Genomic DNA, 14,459 nt, shown 5'->3' with positions numbered 1-14,459 from the left:
GTACACGGTGTAGGTGACTCGGCTGCGTGGGGCCCTGTCTGAGCCATGTCAGTGGAGGGGCACGAGGAGTGGTCTACCTGGATCGAGGCTGGAGCAGGATCGAGCAATTGGGGATCGATTACCTCGTCAGATACATTATTTTGGACAAGTATGCCCTTTGGCAAAACTGATATCTCATCCGCAGCTAGTGTGCTTTAATCCGTAGCTTCGTTTCGGGAGGAAGTTTTTCCATTAATGTCAATGATGACATTGACAAGTACTTCCAAACCAAAAGGGGCTTAGATATGATGATTATCGCCAATGCTATTTAATATAGTGACTGATATGCTCGCTGTCGTGATTGAATGCGCAAAGTATGATGGCCAAATTGATGTTATGATTCCTCACCTGGTTGATACAGGGTTATCCATCCTCCAATACGCTGACCATACAATCCTTTTTGTGGAACATGACATCAAAGAAGCAAGAAATTTGAAATTAATTCTTTCGGCTTTTGAGCAATTTTTGGGTCTAAAGATAAATTTTAATAAGGGTGAGTTGTTTTGTTTTGGCTAGGATAAAGACGATTTTGCCTTGTATGCGAAATTATTTGGCTGTGAACAAGGCCAGTTTCCTATTAAGTATTTGGGCATTCCGATACATTAGCGGAGGTTGACAAATGCTGAATGAAAATTGGTTGAGGAACATCTGAAAATTATTATATTTGGGAGGAAGACTGGTTCTCATAAATTTAGTATTGAGCAATATGGTATTGTATATTATTTTCTTCTTCCAACTTCCAAAAGTTATCTTAACATGATTGAAAATATCGATTAGCTAAGTGGAGTGTAGTTTGTAGCCCCAAAGACCAAAGGAGACTTGGGATACAAGACCTTGATGTTAAGAATAGGGTCCTCCTTGGTAAATGGCTTTTCAACCTTCTTACTGAAGAAGGGGTTTGGCAAATCCTCCTTAGGAGAAAGTATGTTGGTTCAAGAGCATTATCTCTGGTTATTTAGAAACCTGGTGATGCACACTTTTGGGCTGGTCTCATGACAAAGAAGAAATTATTCTGTCCATATGGACCTTTCTCGATTAAGAATGGACCGGAAATCAGGTTCTAGGAGGATAAATGGCAAGGTACTACCACACTCCGAGAATAATATCCGGCTTTGTGCAATATTCTACGCCACAAAACTGATACAATCGCTAAGGTGATGGAAACATACCCACCAAATGTGTTGTTCAAAAGAAGTCTCATTGGTCCAAGCCAAACATCTTGGAATGTTTTGTTACATCACCTGGTTCAATTGTCGCATGGATCTGATGAATTTCGTTGTAATCTAAATGAGAGTGGTAAATTCTCCATGGATTCTATGTATTGTTGGGTATGTGCCCTAGTGGCAAATAAATAAAGAGTTTTTATCATATTTGTATTTGTTCATGATATGTTTTACACCATGCTATAACTGTATTAAGCGTGAACATTAATACACGTGTGGTACGTAAGCAAACTCTGTCCCTATTGATGTGGTCCATTGGTTAATAAGATGATCAAGGTTTCCTAATCATGCGACATGTAGTCATTACGAATGGAGTCATGTTGGTGAACATGATGGACTCACACCCATAAGGTATTGCAATATGATCATATCACAAAGTTCAAAATTGTGATACCGTCATGAAATATTGTAACCTAATTATTAGACCATGAGATCATATTTAATCACCATCTTTGTGGATACTTTGATATCATCAACCGCTACACCATGATAGGGTAGTGATAAAGGTGTGTTCATGTATGTCAATGGAATGTGTAGAGACCCATGTGTCAAGAGAGGAATTTGTGCAATCCTATGAAGGATAGATACTTTTGATTAATAAAGCGCCCATTATCGAAAAAATTATACTAGTTGCCACTAATATAGAGGTATCTAGACTGTCCTATCTAGATATATTTTAGTTCTATGTATATCCATATTAGTGGCAAATAATATGAATTGAACGAAGTACGAGATCTTGATGATGGAAAATAATACGACTGACAACAAAGAATTAAACCCTGCGGGAGGAAATCACACCTAGTACTTAGGAAATCCATTCCAGAGGCTGGAAACTGTACTTCCATCATCAAGAATTCTCAAACAACTACTTGAGGCACTAAGAGCAAGTATAATAAGGTCTAGTCAGCTGGCTACAAGAATTAAAATAATATATTTGTGTCTAGTTGGATGAGAGAGAAAATGAGAGAGAATGTGAGTGAGCTCTTATGCAAGAGCTAGCTCTAGCACGTGCTCATAGGCAAGGTGTGTGAATGAAATGTGGGCCATCCATTAAAAAAGTAGTACAATTTTATAGCCAACTATTGTACTTGTTGGCTACATATTGACTATAGATGACATGACATCTTGCTTATAGCCAACAAGCGGCTATACTATTGGAGTTGCTCTAAGCCTTACTTAGGTTGATCAGACAATGATGGGTTGCTAGTCTGTAGTTTCAGTGGCTCATTGAATAGTGCATTCACTTCAGCGACCATTTCCTTGGGAGATGTTAATCCATCTACTTGGAAGTAGAACCAGAAAGCTGTCTTGCAGTGCTTCCAGAATAGTTCCTTGCATGATCTAGGAACAACACTATCTTCTCTCAGAACCAACTGTAGCAACTCTCTCCTACATTCGGCAATACTCTTATTTACCACCTTTTGAGCCTCTTCTATGGACAGGAAACCTCCGCTGTGAAGAGCAAGCAATGTCACACTATTCAGTTTACCCGCTGCAGACTCCCTCTAAAACAATAGAAATTTTGTCAGAAATTAATCAGCCAATCACTAGCTCGTGGTCATGGATTTTTTTTAAATACCTCGACGCTTCGAGTGTCATTTAGGAGACGGCAAATTGTGCTCATTAGCCTACGCAATTCATTGTACTCTTCATGTTTGACCATGTAGTCCGAGATCATTTCTCCAAGAAAATACTTTGCTGGAAGTAACATGAGGTCAACTACAATTGAGACAGTTGAATTCGCCATATATTCTTCAACCGTTGGCGCATATTTGGCCCTTTGCCACTCTGACTCAGTCATCATACACCTCATGCCTTTCTGCCACTGCAGATGGACGTTAACATGTCAATGGTGAATATAATTTCAATCAAGCACCAGGGGATCATACTCGAAACTCACCATTTCAACCGGGAGTTGTGTTACATCACGATTTTGAACTGCAGACGCCTTTTCTCCAAGATGGTTCACTGTACTATAGAGAGCAGTATATAGTATTTTTACTTGCTTGGAGTGGAATGCATCTTCTCGAGGCTCATCCCACCTAATTTACATGTAAGCTAACTTATAAGCAATATGCAACACACCATGACTACTGCAGAATTATGAGACAGACATCGAGTTAGAGGACTGTACTTCTCAATCAATTCTATCAGGTTGTCTGTTTCTTCTTTCGATCCTCCAACATCGAAGAAGTCATCAAAAAAAACTGTGAGAAGAACATTTTTGGCACATGCAATGCGAGCATCGGATAATTCAGGAGGTGATATTGTTGCAGCAACACAGAAATAGCAAATTGGCAGCCTCTGCCGTACAAACTGAAGCTGGTCCAGCCCATTCTCTTTCTCCCAACTGCATGAACAAAAAGATGCACTTTCTGAGCAAGAGAAACTCAGCAGACATGGGATCAAATATATTGTAGTCACATTAATTACCTATCGATGTATTTGAGTTCTTCTTGGTATATAGACTGAGTAAAACTGAAATCCTCAACAGCCAAAGCCAGAAGATCTTGGGTGAGATGAGATGGCCTGATTCAGAAAATTATTTGAATTCTCTTTCCAACACCTATATTTCTTGTTGTTGTTTTTGGTTGCTCATCCAACACCAATGTTAACATGAGTTCAGCAATAATTCTTTTTAAGAAATGAAAATCTTACAGATAGTTGGTTTGTAGTATCTGAGAGGAAATAGCATCAAAATGTTCAATGTTCCTCTTTTGATCTAGAGGTTCCACTATGGCATAAAAAGGAAACTTAAGAGCATGCTCCACCTGAAATGAAACGAAGTTGACTAAACGTAAACTGTAACTGGTAACAGAGAAAACTGAGTTTTGAGTTTGATGTTAAGTACCTCAGCAAAACTTGGTATATTGTGAATCCCTTCCAAGCATAGCTTCTCTTTTAATAAGATGCCTGACCAGCAACCTATATTCTCTAGGATATATTCGTTTTCTGATAAAATAATTTCTGAAGCCTTGTACAGTTCCAATATGGATTTTGTATCCTTCAAATATTTGTGCTGCCGGTCTTGGAAAGTGGAGGCAGCAACATGAGACAACCCATCTATGCCACATTAAAAATAATGATTTATAAGAATAGTAATGATCCCCGACCTCCAGTCACTCCCGTAGGACTGAGTCGACTGTACATCAAGGGCAACTCAAAGTCGTGGTTCCCTACCGGCTTGGAGCTGCAAATGTTTCTGTGGCAACAAATCTGCCGGGTTCGAAAAAATTTCTTCAAATTTCGGTGAACATTGTTAACATTAGACAAAAAAAGTTGTTCAATTAAAGTTTGAAAAAAAGGATGGTAAAAATCATTAATGGCCAATACGTGTTCAATTAAAGTTGTTTGTTGCCCGTTGAGCTTTTCAATGCCATTTTGTCTGATTGCCCGTCGTGGCTTAATTATTTAGGAGCTGGGTTAGACTTTCATTTGAGTAATTAAAGCAGTAAAGGTATGGAACGCCCTGCCTGTGGAAGTACCTGATGAAACATCATATGCATTCATCCGTAATACGCGAAACGCCATTGCGCATGTTTCTACATCGAGCATGACTTCCTCATCTCCTTCTAACCAAAGTCTGCAAAACTAATATAATCAATTTTACAAACAAATAAGGACATATAAATAGTTACACATGATCGTTACCTATATGTTCTGTCAAGGATACCATTGATCTCACTAGAAAAACGGTGAGATATTCCGAGCTTTTGGAGCGTATCTAGCATTGAGAGCTGATAGTGTATATTCCGTGGGTACGTCAATGGTACTAGAAAGGTATAATGACATTAAGCATTTCAAATAGTGTACACCCTTGCAGATTTTTTGTAACGAAATATAAAGACACACCTGCACTACCAAATGTATTGAGAAGAAACTGTAGGTACTGGAGAGCATTATCATCATATTTCTGGACTAATGCAGCCGCAGTTGTGGAGGGAGAGTTGAACAATGATCCATTCTTTCTCTGGAACTTCATAACTTCATTCCAATCTAGCAGGTTTACTGACCCGTCAGCCACATAGGACAAATATGTTTCTCTTGCTGAATATTTCTCCCCCGCCAGTCTGAATACAAATCAAGTACAAAGACTTCATGTTGTTACTTGTTGGTAGTACTCAAATTATGACTGCTAATTTCATTGTTAAGAAAATGAAAACAAGACCAACATGAGAACCTTTAATTTTGTCTGTGCACATTATGGTATTTAGAAATATGGAAAAGATATAAACAAAATTTGTGAAAAAACATAATCCTCGTTAGAACAAGAACGACAAGTGCCCACTCAAATGTCATTTTATTATACAAACAAAAATATTACCCATATTTATCAATGCATAAAGCGAGAAATTGGATATTACGATGGAAATACAACAAATTTTAATGCGAGTGTTTTTATTGCCAAACCTTTTCAATTCCATCTCACGGAGGCGGAGAATCTCATCAATATCAGCTTGCCTAACAGGAAATTCCAAACCTATCTGAATGGCAAGCCTAATCATACTGGGAAAAGTGAGATTGAATCCATTTGGAGTAGTGATCTTCTCATCCATAACAACGGGCATGTTTCTTCCAATAAAATGCAGTCCTGCCATTAACATTTCAATCCCCATAAAGTATTTAAATAGGAAAGTGTTTTAACACGGGAAGATTATATATTATATATATATATATATATATGTGTGTGTGTGTGTGTGTGTGTGTGTGTGTGTGTGTGTGTGCCCATACCTCTCCATATTTGCTCAAGGCCAACATTCCATTTCTTTAGTGCAATAACACATGCCAATGTCGATAAGAGAATATCTTTGCTGACTGACGAGGCAAATTCGTTGATACCCCAAGATCCATTTTCCTGCTGGTTCTGCATTATCCATTCAACACATTGTGGGAAGTATGGAGCCTGAAGGGAGGTGGAAGAAGGAACCATTGCCACCCACGCCGTCTCATATGAAGATGGCAGGAATTCTGGTTTCTGCAGATTCTTCCGTATTCTAGCATCCCGCTCCTAAGATGCATGACATAACACCATGAATCGAAAGCCCAATCACTTAATGAAAATAAAGAATCAGGGGTGACATTTATACCGTATTTTGTAGGCTTGCATTTTGTCCTGCCAACTTCCTTTCAACATGTGCTGTTGTACAAATGAAGGTGTTGAATACCATTTCTATATATAGTTATATATATATATAACTATTCTGCAACCGGTTGCAGAATAATATTCTGAGCACCGACTCGTACTTCTGTGGACACAAGGTTGTACTTCCCGGATAACAGGGTTCAAATTTCTATCGAACTTACCTGAACTTCCCATTTTCTTCAGAGCTACTGATTCTACATCGTGTTTCCCAACCATTTATCGGAACTATGCAAATGATATACCGTTGGATAGATAATGAAAAACCGCAACTTTTTTATGTTCACACTTTTCACAGATTTTGCACGGTTTAAATTTAATTTTGAAAATACGAAAACGCTTCTATATGGCCAGAAAACGAACTTTTAGTTCGGTTTTTGAATCGCTTATCGAAACTGTGAAAATGATATACCGTTGGAAAGATAATGAAATTGCGCAACTTTTTCATGTTTTATGTTTTTTCAAAATCGTCACAGTTTTTGAACAATTTTGAAAATACCGAAATTCGGACGTACTCAAAAAACGAGCGGAGAGTAATTTGGATGATTTGTTTCAACCGTATATCGGAATAATGCAAATGATATGGCGTTGGAAAGCTATGGACTAGGCACAACTTTCTTATTCCAACTGTTTTCTCTAATTCCTTACAGTTTAATAGAATAACATGAATTACTGTCCGCCTGTTTTATGTGACGGGCACCAAATGATTTTCCCCGCGATTTCCATGCGGTGTATTTAAACAATGCAAATGATATACGGTTGGAAAGGTCTCAAAATGGCGCATCTTTTTTGTATCTACCATTTTTGCCAACTCCAAACGATTTGAAAGTAATTTTAGAAGTTTTGAAATCATGTTTCCGGTATATTTTGTGGAATAACAATTTGAATTTAATAGATTAGATCCATTTATTTGTTGTAAAATGTTGTAGCTAATGAAATTAGACATATACTCTACCATATAAAGCTTTTGGTGACAATTATTGAAGTGGTTGGTGATCAAATCGATGAGATTTGAACAATAGATTTCCGCCCCGTAAAAACAGAGCATTGAATTTCGTTCGACACAAACTTGCACTTCTAGGGAAATGTGATTGTACTTCTCATCGCTGTTTCACGAAAGTGTTACGTAAAATGACTATAAGTTTCTCATACGGTGTTCGTTTGAGGTCCATGGCCACACAAAATGCTCAGCACAACCACGCGCATCTGAACTTCCCACGACATGTCCTTGTACTGCTTGGCCTTCGTGGTTGTACTTCCTGGAAATGTTTTGATACTAGTGTGTTTTACAAAAACTAGCATGTGTGCTTCAAAATGATAATGTTAGATTGTCCCTATATTCTATTTTAAGAGATTCTGCACTTTCCGGATCTCAATATTTGAACTTCACAATGTTGCTATGTGAACTTATGTGGGGGTATTTTCTTCATGTAATTACTGCTTGTACTTACTGTTGTCTACGCATGTACTTCTCAGAATCACTGCTCGTACTTTCTTGCAGATGACGGGATTATTTGTTTTTTCTACATTTGTACTTTGTCGGGTTTCTTATACTTCCTATATTAAGTGGGTGTATTGCTCGTGTTGAATGGTTGTACTTCTCATTGTCAAGTATATGAACTTCTTTACGGGTGATGGGATTATTATGGTTTTTTTCTATGTGAACTTAGGTGGGAGTATTTTTCTTTGAACACTTTTAATTCATGTAATTACCGCTTGTACTTCCTGTTGTCTCCGCCTGTACTTCTCAGAATCACTGCACGTACTTCCTCGCAAATGATGGGATTATTTTGTTTTTTCCATATTTGGACTTTGTCGGGTTTCTTGTACTTTTCTATATTAAGTGGGTGTACTGCTCGTGCCGAATGGTTGTGCTTCTCGTTTTCAAGTATATGAACTTCATCGCGGGTGACAAAATTATTTTTGTTTTTTGTACATTTGGATTTTGTCGGTTTTCTTGTACTTCCTATATTAATCGGATGTACTGCTCGTGTCGAATGGTTGCACTTCTCCGCATCAACTATTTGAACTTCCTCACGGATGGTGGGATTTTTTTATGTTTTTTCTAGATTTGGATTTTGTTAGTTTTCTTTTACTTCCTATAATAACTGCTTGTACTGCTCGTGTTAAATAGTTGTACTTATCTGTGTCTAGAATTTGAACTTCCTCGCGGATGACCGGATTATATTTTTTTGTACATCTGGATTTTCTCGGTTTTCTTGTACTTCATATATTAAGCAGGTGTACTGCTCGTGTCGAATACTTGTCAGACTTCTCAGACTGTTGTTGTACTTCTCAGACTGTTGTTTTACCACTATCCAGCGCGTATACTTCTCAGACGGTTGTTGTTGTACTTCGCTTATTTCCTGGATTGTACTTCTTTGATATTAATCTTAATTTTTTTTCTCTCCCACACATGCACTGTCCATGCTTATGATGTGTACTTCTGTGTATCTAGGTACTCTACTTATATTAACCGGTTTGTACTGCGAGAGAGAGAACAACAAAGCACGGGCTCGCAGAGACAGGCAGTAGCAGAACATCGTTATGCACTTGTACAAGCTACCGCTCACTAATTCCTATGCTAGAAAGTACCAAATGATACTTATCGGAAGTGAATGTTGATACAAAACAAAAGTCCAGGTAAAAGATGGGTGAAATTTCGGCACGAGATGAAGTGGGACTTCCACGCGGGGCACATGCCGATAGTAGGAAACCAGGGAGGCGGCGGGGTTCTCCGGCAGTGTGTGCTTTGGTCCGCTTGTTTACAGAAAAGCAAATAAAGATCACAAATATAGAAATTGTTTGGAGAAATAGAACACCAACATCATAGGTCTTCTCCAAAAATGCTAATAGGGACGAACATACGCATGATGCCGACCAGATTGGACCAAGACGCGAGGCCGCTGTTCATGGTTAACGCCACAACGGAGCTCGCTTTTGGGGACTACAGCCGTGCTGGAGATCAGGAGAGAGGCGACAAACTTTTGTCGAGGCTCTGAAGGGACAAAGAAACGCTTGGTCACGTGGACAGGCGTGACATCGAAGAAGTTCAGTACCGACGATGCGGCATGCCAGTTTTGGAGGAGCCCGTGGCAGAGGGTGGGCCTCCATGGGAGTTGCGGAAGAATTGGTGCAAAGCCATCTGTCGAGGTGAAGGTTGTGACTATCTCTGTATCAACACAGAGCAAAACAATTAATGAAAAAGGGCGTTGTCTTGCTCTAGTCCATCTGGCCGTAAAAAACTTGCACTTCTCAAATGTCCTACATATGTGCTTCAGACATAACCTGTATTACTGAAGGAGTACGTATTGTCGCTTTGTATAAAGCATATTAATCCAGTGAATTTTTATTTCTCTCTTCTCCATTATTTATCCCTGACTATCCAAGGCAGCAAGTTGGCTGTATTGAGAGAGCAGTGGCAGCAAGAGATAGAGAGCAGCAGCATCAGCGCGCGCTCACGGCTGAAAGAAGTAGAAAATAGTAGCAGTCTGCGCACTCGATTTTTTTGGCAAAAAGAAGTATCAGCTGCATTGCCCCCACAAATAAAAGTGCACCACCTCACAAAAAGTAACTGCGCTACTGTGTTTTTTTAAATAAAAGCAAGCGCGCTCCTGTTGCCGATTGAGAGAGAAACTGAGAGAGCAGCCATCAGCGGATTCTGAACTACTGAAGAAATAGGACTAAACTTGTCATGTGAATAACTGAAGTTCTAATTTTTTTTATCTGCCACACATCAACAACAGGTACATGTATTGCATTTGTCAACCACACATCAGAAACAAATGGAGATTAAAGTAGAGCATAGATCACTACCGTTTAGTTCACATCACCATCATGTTCACATCATCACAAGCAGTGGAGTAGCATTAGCTAGCGGGCTGTCAGCCAGCTTCAGGCAAGCTGGTTTTGAGGGGCGGCACGGCAGCCATCGGTAGCGCTCGCGGATGAGGCATTTCAATATACGAGAGCAGACAGTTCGATACACCGGAGCAGGCAGTTCAAGACCCTATACAAAAGATGTTGCAGAGAAAAAGCCGAGTGATTGGTAATTTTGGCGAACCGTGGCATGGAAGTTCAGTCCCGTTCAGCTCTCACATGCGATCAGTTCACATGGGTGAGAGCACCTCCGCCCACCACTTGCTCTCCTCCATCTGCTCTCGCTCTCCTCCCGCTGGTGAGACGTCCCTCTCCGCGAGCAACATCGGTGCGCTTTTCTTTTCATGTACTTGCACTGTCCCCGCACCTGTACGTCCACAAACCGGAACTTGCACCTGCACTTCCCATCTCTGCAAACAAAGTACTGTAGGCGGCCAACGAGCAGGCAGTACACTGCCGCATCGTTCCTCTCTGCAGCGGCCAACGAGCAAGCAGTACATTGCCGCCTCGTTCCTGTCTGCAGCGGCCAGCGAGCAGGCACGAGCTCGACAGCCTCGCGTGGAGAAGCAGAGCCGTCAGCGGGAGTATGGTCAGCGCGCGGGCAGGGAGGCGGCGGCGCGCTGGTAGAGGGGCGGCGGCGCGCTGGTAGAGGGGCTGCGGCGCGTGCGAGGGCGGCCGCGCGCGGGCAGGAGGCGCCGGCGCGCTGGTAGAGGGGCAGCGGCGCGCTGGTAGAGGGGCTGCGGCGCGTGCGAGGGCGACCGCGCGCGGGCAGGGAGGCGGCCGCACGCTGGTAGAGGGGCGGTGGCGCATGGGCAGGGAGGCGGCGGCGCGTGGGCAGAGAGGCGGCGGCGCGCGGCACGATGGCGGGGAATGACTGGGCGGCGAGGATTCCGGCGGCGAGGGTTGCCGGCGGCGAGGGTTGCCGGCGACGGGGACTTGCCGGCGACGGGGACTTGCCATCGACGGGAGCAGGCCGGCGGGGAGCATGAAAGGGTACGGTCGGGGTGGGGATTTGTGGGTGTTTCTTCTTTTCTTTGCTCGAACCAATCTAGATCGCATCTTATATAGAGGGCGTTGGTACTCAAAATAATATTCTGAGCACCGGTTGCAAAATAGTGTGTATATATATATATATATATATATGTATGTATGTATATATATATGTATGTATGTATGTATGTATATATATATATATATGTATGTATATATATATATTTCGATAAAGGGCAATTTATATTACTTAAAAGGTTTAAGCATTACACCCGACCTATATGTTTGACTTTGTGATTTTATAGTACTATTACCGTATGATGCTGCAAAATAGCTTTCAAGATCTACACTTCCACCAATCCATTTCTCCTCTAAGTGAGGGGAACTCTTGGGATCTAGATCTTGGGGTCTTTTGTTGACTTTCCCCATTGTTCTTCCTCTCCAATCTCATCCTAGCATTTGTTGTTTGGGTGGGATTTGAGTGTGAAGGACTTGAACACCTCTAGTGTTCTTGCTTTGCATCATTGCATAGTGTTGAACTCTCCACCACGATTAGTTCGAGTGAGAGACCGTGATCTTGTTATTTTTGGAGGGAGACCTCCTAGTTGGCTTGGTTGGTGCCCCGGTGATCTCTTCGTGGAAGATTGTGAAGGGGACCGGGCTTCTCCTTCGTGGAGCTTGTGAAGTGGTTGTGGAGCTTGCCATCTCCGGAGCGGAGGAAAAGCTAACCATAAGGAAAGGGCCATTATCCTTCGTGGGTGCGGTTCGGAGAATAGGGTGAGCCTTCGTGGCGCGGGGAATCCTTCGTGGGACCTCCACTCCACCAAACGTGACGTACCTTCTTGCAAAGGAAGGGAACACGGGAATACATCCTCGTCTCCGCGTGCCTCAGTTATTTCTATACCCGAGCTCTCTTTCCTTGTGATAGCCATCGTGTTTGAAGTACATATATCTTGCTATCACTTGTGCTACATATATTTTGTGCCTACCTTGCTTAGCTCTAGTTGCTATTATTACACTTAGTTGAGCTTAGCATATTTAGGGTTTGTGCTTGTAAACTAAACGATAGTTTAATTCCGCATTCTTACAAGACAAATCCGCATGAGTTTTTAATTGTCTATTCACCCCCCCTCTAGGCGACATCTCGATCTTTCACCCCGCGTCGCCGCTCCGCCTCCGGCTACCGCGGTGTTCGCGCGCGGCCGAGCGGCCGCTTCGACGCCGAGATCCGCTCCGGCAAGGAGCACGTCCGCCTCGGCACCTTCTACACGGCGCACGAGGCAGCGCGCGCCAACAACGACGTCACCTGGCGCCTCGACTGCTCCCATCGACAGATGAACTTCCACGATGTGTGGACGCGGGAGCAGGCGGAGCAGCTCGTGCCGCCATCGCCGACCGTCACGCGCGAGCAGCAACGGCGCAACCGCGAGCTCGAGCAGCGTCTCCGCATCGCGGAGCAGGACAAGCGCCTCCGCCTCGAGTTGGCGCGGCAGTTCTCGGTGGACGTCGCCGAGATGGAGGCGTTCTACGCATAGAAGGAGGAGCAGAAGGCGGCGGCGACGGCGAAGAAGAAGGCGGACCGTGAGAAGCGTCGGGCAGAGTCAGCAGCGAGGAAGGCGGAGAGGGCGGAGAAGGACGAGAGGAGGGCGAGGAGGGCGGAGGAGAAGAAAAACAGCGCCGGGCCGTCAACAATCATCCTCTCCTCCTCCTCCTCCTCCTCCTCCTCCTCCTCCTCCTCCTCCTCCTTCGAGTGGACAACTACTCCAGTGTCCGACACTACTCAGCCACTCGTCGGGCTTCGACTGGGACTCGGAGCCGATTTTAGGGTAGTTTAAATAAAATGTCGTTGTACCGTCGAACTTTTAATATATTTCATAATTTTCGATTATTTTTTCGTGTTTTGTTTGATTTGTTTTGAAACAAAAACGATCAAACTAGCCGTTTGCGCCGCACCGCGTGTTGCATAATGGCGCGCCCGGCGGAGGACCACTTTTACCGCCCGAGCATGCGTTGCAAAATGCCGCATCCGGCGGGGCAACTTTCAGGGCAGCGCGCGCTATCAGTTTACAGCTCGGCCGAAACGATTTTTAGGGCGCGAGTGCTACTGTTGGAGATGCTCTAAGGGAAAGCGATGCAGTTTTTTCTTTCGCCGCACGGGGAGGCTCATCATGCGGCGCTTCTGTTTAGATTTTCTCAACAACAAAAATAACGAATTGAAAGGCACGAGAGAAGCTGGGTTCCTTACCACTGCAAGAAGAAATCCGCCGAGTCTTGACGCCAGTCCAGTAGAGGGAAAAAGGGCGAGGGAAGAGTTTCTGGGAGCGCGCTTGGGCGAAGCTGGGACGAAGAGGGTGTGTTGTGAGCGCTGGGAGGAACCCGACAACTTTAGGCGACGACATCAAGAGAGCCAGTGGAACGTAGTATGTCTGTAGGTTTTTATTTCATGGCTTGCAGGAGTACTACAAGTACATTAAATATACAAGGCTGGTGTTTGAAACCCTGGTGTTTTAGTAATGGGTATTGCAATCAGGAGCTAGGAGAAGCTATGCACATCTGAAACTTCCCAGAGGATTCGTGCAATAGAATTCTGAGACGTCTTTGCCTTGCTGTCCACTGAAGCCACGTTTTTTTTTCTTTGGTCAAAGAGTTGAAAATAAGACTGTACATCTTTCTATGGACAGAGGTAGTACTTAGAGATAGTGATCCCCTGGTGAGTTTAGCTAGGCAAGCCTGTAAGGAGCACAAGACAACAAAAAACTTGATGATTTTTTCCATGAAGTCCTTCCATGTGTGCAGTTTCCCTTGATTTTTTCCATGAAGTCCTTCCATGTGTTTTAGTTTGGGAATTGACTTAATGGAACTGACAAAACTCATAAAGCTAGGATTCGCATTGGTGTTTCCGCTTTATGTTGGTCAATTTGAAATGATATTGTTTTTATCAAAAGGGACTCTACAATTTTTTTGCAGGTTATTCACACTATGGTGCACTGGATCCAGCTATGGCGCTTCTTACTCCCGGAGGACCAGCCAGAGTGCATGGTTTCTGGATGCAACCGCCTTCGAATGGTTGTCCGGGATATTTTTTACCAGGATACTTGGCGGCCTGTTAAGAGATTAGATCATGCCTAGTTTGCTCGGGATGCAACCGCCTTCGAATGGTTGAGCAAACTAGGCATGATCTAATCTCT

The 14,459-nt window shown here is 42.9% G+C and overlaps 1 protein-coding gene across 3 annotated transcripts; it reads right to left on the bottom strand.

Annotated features, from left to right (window-relative positions):
* Positions 1-2,174: 2,174 nt before the first annotated feature.
* Positions 2,175-13,806, bottom strand: LOC127330960 (ent-kaur-16-ene synthase, chloroplastic). 3 transcript variants are annotated; one of them, XM_071825828.1, is made up of 15 exons: positions 13,517-13,804; positions 6,350-6,399; positions 5,994-6,270; positions 5,673-5,853; positions 5,115-5,332; positions 4,914-5,034; positions 4,748-4,845; positions 4,443-4,478; positions 4,114-4,325; positions 3,921-4,033; positions 3,696-3,791; positions 3,397-3,612; positions 3,163-3,304; positions 2,842-3,087; positions 2,175-2,767 (listed from the first exon to the last, which is right to left on the bottom strand). In XM_071825828.1, the coding sequence occupies exons 1-15, from the start codon at positions 13,668-13,670 to the stop codon at positions 2,435-2,437; spliced, it is 2,493 nt and encodes an 830-aa protein (XP_071681929.1). In that variant the 5' UTR covers positions 13,671-13,804; the 3' UTR covers positions 2,175-2,434. The 3 variants fall into 3 exon arrangements, with proteins under 3 accessions (XP_071681929.1, XP_051213002.1, XP_071681930.1); XM_071825829.1 differs by having other exon boundaries at positions 2,531-2,714; positions 13,517-13,806; XM_051357042.2 differs by lacking the exon at positions 4,443-4,478 and having other exon boundaries at positions 2,291-2,767; positions 13,517-13,803.
* Positions 13,807-14,459: the final 653 nt, after the last annotated feature.

The sequence above is a fragment of the Lolium perenne genome, chromosome 2, assembly GCF_019359855.2.
Source record: "Lolium perenne isolate Kyuss_39 chromosome 2, Kyuss_2.0, whole genome shotgun sequence".
NCBI classification, from domain to species: domain Eukaryota; kingdom Viridiplantae; phylum Streptophyta; class Magnoliopsida; order Poales; family Poaceae; genus Lolium; species Lolium perenne.
Note: the sequence above shows the minus strand (reverse complement) of the source record. Positions and strands in the feature narration are given on the sequence as shown.

Excerpts from the sequence above, each read along its gene's own strand:
- LOC127330960 (XM_071825828.1), bottom strand. The coding sequence starts at position 13,670 with ATGTCGTCGCCTAAAGTTGTCGGGTTCCTCCCAGCGCTCACAACACAC. Across the intron at positions 4,034-4,113 it reads ATATACCAAGTTTTGCTGAG|GTGGAGCATGCTCTTAAGTT; the intron begins GTACTTAACATC and ends GTTTCATTTCAG. Across the intron at positions 3,088-3,162 it reads CACAACTCCCGGTTGAAATG|TGGCAGAAAGGCATGAGGTG; the intron begins GTGAGTTTCGAG and ends GTCCATCTGCAG.